Below are 7,500 nucleotides of genomic sequence, written 5' to 3'. Positions count from 1 at the left end.
CTTCTTCTTGTCGACCTCCTCCTCTTTCTCCTTCTCCTCCTTACCGCCCAGGCCTCGGAAGATCCATCATTTCCCAGACACAAAAATCACTGCCTCGCGTAGCTTCCCACGGCTCATTTATCATCCATTTCCGCCGCGCCCTCATTTTTTTCAGGTCATTAATTCCTTTTGAGGTGATTTCTACCCCCCCCCCCCCTTCCTCCCCCTCTCTCTCTTTCTATCTATATATCTATATCTATATATCTGTCTATCTGTCTTTCCCTCTCCCTCTCCCTCTCTCCTATTTTTGCAACATCGGTCATCAGTTTTGTTTGCGATTTCTTTGTATTTTTACTCTCTCTCTCTCTCTCTCTCTCTCTCTCTCTCTCTCTCTCTCTCTCTCTCTCTCTCTCTCTCTCTCTCTCTCTCTCTCTCTCTCTCTCTCTCTCCCCCCTTGATCGTAAATCCTCTCATCCGCTCAGCTGTCCTCGGGGATCGGGGTTGACATGGTTCATAATTCTCATCCTTACCTCTCTCTCTCCTGCACGGATTTTTTTTAATAAATATCTGTTTTTGTCTTAATTTTCCGTGGTTGCTTTTTCTCTTTAGATTGATTTTTTTTTTTTTTTTTTTTTACGTTTTGGCCCATGGCCCCGGCAAGCTTTCTTGGTGGGGCCTGGTGGTCGGCCCCAGCCCGTTGTGGCGCAGGCAAGCGTTCATAGTGGTGCCATCTTGCTTGGCTCATGCTGTCCCCCGGAACTCAACTTTGAGCCTCTATTTAGAAAGAGAAAATCTAAAGTCCGGGTTGATAGGTGGTCCAGGACAGCATGTGGGTAGTCTTAGGCCACTCGGAGGTGACTGAAAAAACCCACGTGTGGCAGCGGGCAGGATTCGAACCCTCGTCCTCCTGGACCTGGCGCCGTCACGCTAACCACCCTGCCACCGCCTCTCCATTTGTGTTCCTTTTTGTCTTTAGTGAATATGTTGATTCGTTGTCCACTGTGATTAAATTTATTGATTGGAGTTTCATATTTTCTCTTCTTGTAGTTTTCCATTTTTTCTTATTACTTTCAATATAAGCAGAGTAAATTTGTTGAATATAGAGAACAAGTAATAGAAAAAAAAGTGACATTTTACTTATATTCATTTTACTACAACGAAAAGTGACACAAACCTACCTCCGATTTTTTTCTTTCTATATAAAAAAATGTTAATGAGGGGCCATCAAGAAAAGTTTGGGATATTTTCGATATTATCTTCTCTTCCTTTTTTCTTTCCAGCTGCGCCGAGGACACGGACGAGGAAAAGTTGGGTAATTATTGGCGCCTCTTTTTACTATTTTATTTTTATTTTCGAGGAACGGATATCTAATCACCATTTCAAGGACATAATTTCATCGCTCTTTGCAGGCGATTGTTTTATTTTTAAGGATTAATTATTCATATATTTTTGTTGTTATTTTTCTCTTATTGCCATTTCCCTTTATACGTTTGCATTACTTTGTTTCTCTATTTCTGCTTACAATTTTCTCTGTTTCTCTATTTCTTTTTGTATTTCGTTGTTTTTCTATTTTTATTTGCTTTTCTCTTTAATTCTGTTTTCTGTCTGTCTTTTCCTTAATTTCTCCACTTCTGTCTGTCTCTATTTCTACTTCAATATTTCTGTTTTGTAATTAATTATGTTTGAATTTCCTACGGTTTTATTTGCCTGCTTCATTTCGCATTAATCTATCTCTCTCTATTTCTATATTTGTTTATGCCTCTTTATTCCTTTATTTCTGTTTTCATTTATTTTTCTTACTTTCATTTCTCTATTTCTGCTTACATCAATATTTGTCTCTTTCTCTGTTTGTATATATTTCTCTATTTCTCCATTTCTTGTGTCTTCTCCTTCTTTGTGCGATTTTTTGTTTTATTTCTGTTTTCATTATTTTCTTGTCCTTTATTGGTACGTTTCTTTATAGACCGGCAAACTCACCCACGACAAAAGCCTCCTCAGTTTTTATCTATTTCTCTCTTTTTCTCTATTTCTGGTGTATTTTCCCTCTCGGTGACATTTCTTTATTTCTCTTTGCATTATTTTTTGATCTTTTACTTCTACGTTTTCTTAAAGATCAGCAAAACTCACCCACGACCAAGGCTTCCCAAATTTTTATCTCTTCCTATGTGGCTATATTTCTCTCTATTTATTCTATTTCTGCTGTGTTTTCCTTCTTTGGGTCATATTTCTTTATTTCTCTTTGCATTATTCTCTGGCCTTTCAATAGTACTTTTTTTTTATCGACCAGCAAAGTCTTCCATGATAAAGACCAGCAATTTTTTTCTATTTCTGTGTCTTTTGGTTCTTAGTACCATTTCTATATTTCTTTTTGCATTCTTTTCTTGTTTTTTACTTGTACTTTTTCTTATAGACCAGCAAATTCTCCCACGATCAAGGCTTCAGCAATTTTTATCTATTTCTATGTTTTTTTCCTTCCTAGTTTCGTTTCTTTATTTCTCTTTGCATTCTTTTCTTGTCTTTTACCAGTACTTTTTTTTATAGACCAGCAAATTCTCCCACGACAAAGGCTTCCGCAATTTTTATATATATTTCAATGTTTTTTCCCTCCTAGTTTCGTCTCTTTATTTCTCTTTGCATTCTTTTCTTGTCTTATACTAGTACTTTTTCTTATAGACCAGCAAATTCTTCCTCGACAAAGGCTTCCGCAATTTTTCCTGAGCCAAGTTACAAAACAGCATAAATTTTCGTCGTCTTTCACTTCCGTCGCCTCTACCCAATCCCGCGGCCCAATCTCTTGTGTGCCCGCAGCTGTCCACCAATCAACCGGGCCTACCTCCGTCTGTCTCAGCCAATCAGCGCCCTTTGTGCTCCGCTGTCCTCCAGTCTGAGTCAACACGTTACTATTTTTTATTCTTGCGCTTTTTTTCTTTTTTTTCATAATCGGGTTCGTGTTTTTTTTTGCTGTTGTTTTCGCTTTTTTCTTATTTATTTGTATTTATGTTTTTTATACTTTTATTTTAATTTTAATTTTTAATCTTATTCTTTCTTTACTTCTTCTTTTCCTTCTTCTTTTTTCCTTTCTTCTTTTTTTCCTTTCTTTTTTTCATTCTTTTTTACTTTTTTACTTTTTTATTATTATTATTATTATTATTATTATTATTATTATTATATTACTATTATTATTATTATTATTATTATCATCATCATCAATACCCTTCGTTTGGTAATTATCACACCTGAATAGCGTTACCTGGAGGCTGGATCTCATTAACGAGAGAGAGAGAGAAATATATATATATATATATATATATATATATATATATATATATATATATATATATATATATATATATATATATATATATATATATAATGAAGAGAGACAAACATGCGTACAGACAGATAGACAGACAGATAGACCAGACCGACCGACCGACTGACCAACAGACCGACTGACTGACCAACCAACAGACAGACAGACAGACACAGACGGAGGCTGAGTTGAGCTGCACCATTTTTTCCTGAACTTCCTCCATTCCGTCATCGATCCTTCACATAATTCACGACTTGTTATTCTTTTTTGTTTGCCCTGACTCCAAACTTTTTTATCAGCTCTTTTCAACGGCTCCAGTTTTGCTGCTTTTTCTCTTTTCTTCTTGTATTGTGAGATTATGTTCCGCTTTTTCCTTTATTTTCATTCTTTCTTTATTTTTTCATCTTCGTCTTTCGTTGGCCAATGGCATAGCTTTTAATATTTTTTCCTGATACTCTCTTTTCTCCCTTTCCTCCTCATCTCCTTTTCTTCCCTCCCTTTCCTCCTTCTCACCCTTTCCTTCTCTCCCTTTCCTCCTCCTCTTCCTTTCATTCTCTCCTTTTCCTCCTTTTCTCCCTTTCCTCCTCCTCTCCTTTTCTTCCCTCCCTTTCCTCCTTCTCTCCCTTTCCTTCTTCTCTCCCACTCCTCCTTCCCTTCCTTAACTTCTCTCCTTTTCCTCCTCCTCTCCCTTTCCTTCTCTCCTTTTCCTCCTCCTCTCCCTTTCCTTCTCTCCCTTTCCTGCTCTCCCTTTCCTTTTCTCCTTTCCCTTTCCTTCTCTCCCTTTCCTTCTCCTCTCCCTTTCCTCCTCCTCTCCCTTTCCTTCTCTCCTTTTTCTCCTTCTCTCCATTTCCTTCTCTCCCTTTCCTTCTCCTCTCCCTTTCCTTCTCTCCCTTTCCTCCTCCTCTCCCTTTCCTGCTCTCCCTTTCCTTTAATCCTTTCCCTTTCCTTCTCTCCCTTTCCTTCTCCTCTCCCTTTCTTTCCCTCCCTTTCCTCCTCCTCTCCCTTTCCTTTAATCCTTTCCCACTCCTTCTCTCCTTTTCCTCCTCCCTTTCCTGCTCTCCCTTTCCTTTAATCCTTTCCCTTTCCTTCTCTCCCTTTCCTTCTCTCCTTTCCCTTTCCTTCTCTCCCTTTCCTCCTCCTCTCCCTTTCCTGCTCTCCCTTTCCTTTTCTCCTTTCCCTTTCCTTCTCTCCCTTTCCTTCTCTCCCTTTCCTCCTCCTCTCCCTTTCCTGCTCTCCCTTTCCTTTTCTCCTTTCCCTTTCCTTCTCTCCCTTTCCTTTTCTCCTTTCCCTTTCCTTCTCTCCCTTTCCTTCTCTCCTTTCCCTTTCCTTCTCTCCCTTTCCTTCTCTCCTTTCCCTTTCCTTCTCTCCCTTTTCTCCTTCTCTCCCTTCCCTCCTCCTCTCCCTCATCTACCTTCAGTGACTCGGGCGTTCCTTTTCTCCCTTTCCTTCTCTCCCTTCCCTCCTCCTCTCCCTCATCTACCTTCAGTGACTCGGGCGTTCCTTTTCTCCCTTTTCTTCCCTCCCTTTCTTTCTTTCCCTTCCCTCCTTCTCTCCCCTTCCTCCTTTCCCTCACCTACCTTCAATGACTCGGGCGTTCCTTCTCTCCCTTTCCTCCTTCTCTCCCTTCCCTCCTCCTCTCCCTCACCTACCTTCAATGACTCGGGCGTTCCTTCTCTCCCTTTCCTCCTTCTCTCCCTTCCCTCCTCCTCTCCCTCACCTACCTTCAATGACTCGGGCGTTCCTTCTCTCCCTTTCCTCCTTCTCTCCCTTCCCTCCTCCTCTCCCTCACCTACCTTCAATGACTCGGGCGTTCCTTCTCTCCCTTTCCTCCTTCTCTCCCTTCCCTCCTCCTCTACCTCACCTACCTTCAATGACTCTCCTTCTCTCTCCTTCCTCTCTCTCCCTTCCTCTCCTCTCTCTCTCTCTCCCTTTCTCTTCTCTCTCTCTCCTCTCTCTCTCTCCCTCACCTCCTCCTCTCCCTTCCCTCCTCCTCTCCCTCACCTACCTTCAATGACTCTGGCGTTCCTTCTCTCCCTGGCCCCGGACGACAGCGTGGCGGAGTGGGTAGCGGTGGTGTCACTCTGCGGGGGAAAGGACACGGTGAGAGGGTGTGTGTGTGTGTGTGGGGGAGGGAGAGAGAGAGAGAGAGAGAGAGAGAGAGAGAGAGAGAGAGAGAGAGAGAGAGAGAGAGAGAGAGAGAGAGAGAGAGAGAGAGAGAGAGAGTATAGTAGTAGTAGTAGGAGTAGTAGTAGTAGTAGTAGTAGTAGTTGTTGTTGTAGTAATAGTAGTTGTAATAGTAGTAGTAGTAGTAGTAGTAGCAGTAGTAGTAGTAGTAGTAGCAGTAGTAGTGGTAGTAGTAATAGTAGTCGTAATAATAATAGTAGTAGTAGTAGTGATAGTAGTAGTAGTAGTAGTAGTAGTAGTGGTAGTAGTAGTAGTAGTAGTAATAGTGGAAGAAGTAGAAGTAGTAACAATAAGTATGATAATAATAATAATAATAATAATAATAATAATAATAATAATAATAATAATAATAATAATAATAATAATAATAATAATAATAATAATAATAATAATAATAATAATAATAATAATAATAATAATAATAATAATAATAATAATAATAATAATAATAATAATAATAATAATAATAATAATAATAATAATAATAATAACAACAACAACAATGATAATGACAAGCAATATTATAAAAAAATCGATAGTAGCGACTCTCCTTATGAAGAACAATCAATCATCAATCAGTGGGGGCGTATGCGGGGGGGCGCGTCGACTCGCCCACCCTACAACACCAAACCCGGGGGTTCCCGGGGCAAGTTTCCTTTCAGACCCCCTTCCCATCCTGAGTACCTCCCAACACGAGCTATCGACAAGCTCAATCCATGAACTCTGTGGGGGTCCCCTTGGCCTCCTTCACTCTGGATTGTTTCTTAAAGAAACAATCTGATGAGCAGGGTCGACTTTTCGGTAGCGAGTCACGTGCCTGTATAGCCGGAGTTGACGTTGATGTACTATGCAGGTAATATGTCAAATCAGTCTCACGGAATAGTCGCCGGTTTGACATAGTCATTCCAGCGTTATCCCATGATACTGCGTAGGCACTTACCAAAGGCATCAATCCGCCTCTCCAAGTCACTATTCAGTGTCCATGTCTCACATCCAAAACAGGGAGCACAAGAGACTTGAAGATCCGGATCTTTGTCCTTTTACACAGGTATCGACAACGCCATACACACGTGCTGAGGGAGTTCATAACACCGTGGGCCAAACCAATTTGCCGTATGATTTCTCGATGAGACCCGTCACTGTTCTAAACTACTCTACCAAGGTATGTGAAAATATCCAAGGTATCAATATCCTCGCCAGATGCATGTACTACAGACTGTACTGTTTCAACCAGCAAGCCTCCAAACACCTGTACCTGGTCTTGACCCAGAAGGCCTGAATCTGAAGTCCCAAGAGCTTCGCCTCCTTGTGTAGTGACTCGAGAGCCATCACCAGTAATTCCAGCGAAGTGATGCATTACTGCATCATCGGCAAAAACAAGGTATTGCCATTAGATGCTCCACAATGACTTCGATCCACAACTCTGCCTTGTACCCAGTCCATACAAGTGTTGAAAAGTGTTGGGGCAAGGACACTCCCGCGTTCATGGGAAAAAAGCTGGATATGTCCTCCCACACACACTTCACAGCACTCGGTCCCATTGTAAAGGCCAGGCAATAGACATTCAGTTCTTGCAGAAATTTCACGGAATCGCAAGAACTTCCAGAGTGCCTCACGATGCACCGAATCAAACGCCTTTTTGAGAGGGACATTGGCTACAAACTACCCCTTTCGAAACTCACGTCGGCGCTCCACCAGCACGCGAAGCGGTAGGATACGGTCATTTGTTGACTTACCAGGCGTGAACCCAGACTGTTCAGGTCTCTGCAGCTTCAGCAGCTGGCTGCGTATCCGCATCAGCAATAGATCAACAAGCACCTTGCTGAGCAGTGTAATACCACGGTAGTTGCTGCTGTCCTGGCGGTCCCTTTTCCCTTTCCAGAAAGGAACGACCAGCCCCTTATTCCAATCAGGAGAAATGGTACCTTACTGACATACGACAGCCAAGACCGCATGGAACCCACGTCCAGCTTTGAGCAGCTCCGCACTGATGTTACAAATACCATTCAACAATATTGCAGTCT

General features: G+C 41.5%; 1 protein-coding gene across 1 annotated transcript in view; it reads right to left on the bottom strand.

The window, feature by feature from the left end:
* The window catches only part of LOC126997072 (corticotropin-releasing factor-binding protein-like), a 138,553-nt gene that overhangs the window by 41,979 nt on the left and 89,074 nt on the right, over positions 1-7,500 (bottom strand). Inside the window, exon 2 of the mRNA XM_050858121.1 lies at positions 5,298-5,373. Coding sequence (XP_050714078.1) covers positions 5,298-5,373 — 76 coding nt within the window. The remainder of the gene's footprint in view (positions 1-5,297; positions 5,374-7,500) is intronic.

This window comes from Eriocheir sinensis, chromosome 11 (assembly GCF_024679095.1).
Source record: "Eriocheir sinensis breed Jianghai 21 chromosome 11, ASM2467909v1, whole genome shotgun sequence".
In the NCBI taxonomy this organism is placed as follows: Eukaryota; Metazoa; Arthropoda; class Malacostraca; order Decapoda; family Varunidae; genus Eriocheir; species Eriocheir sinensis.
Note: the sequence above shows the minus strand (reverse complement) of the source record. Positions and strands in the feature narration are given on the sequence as shown.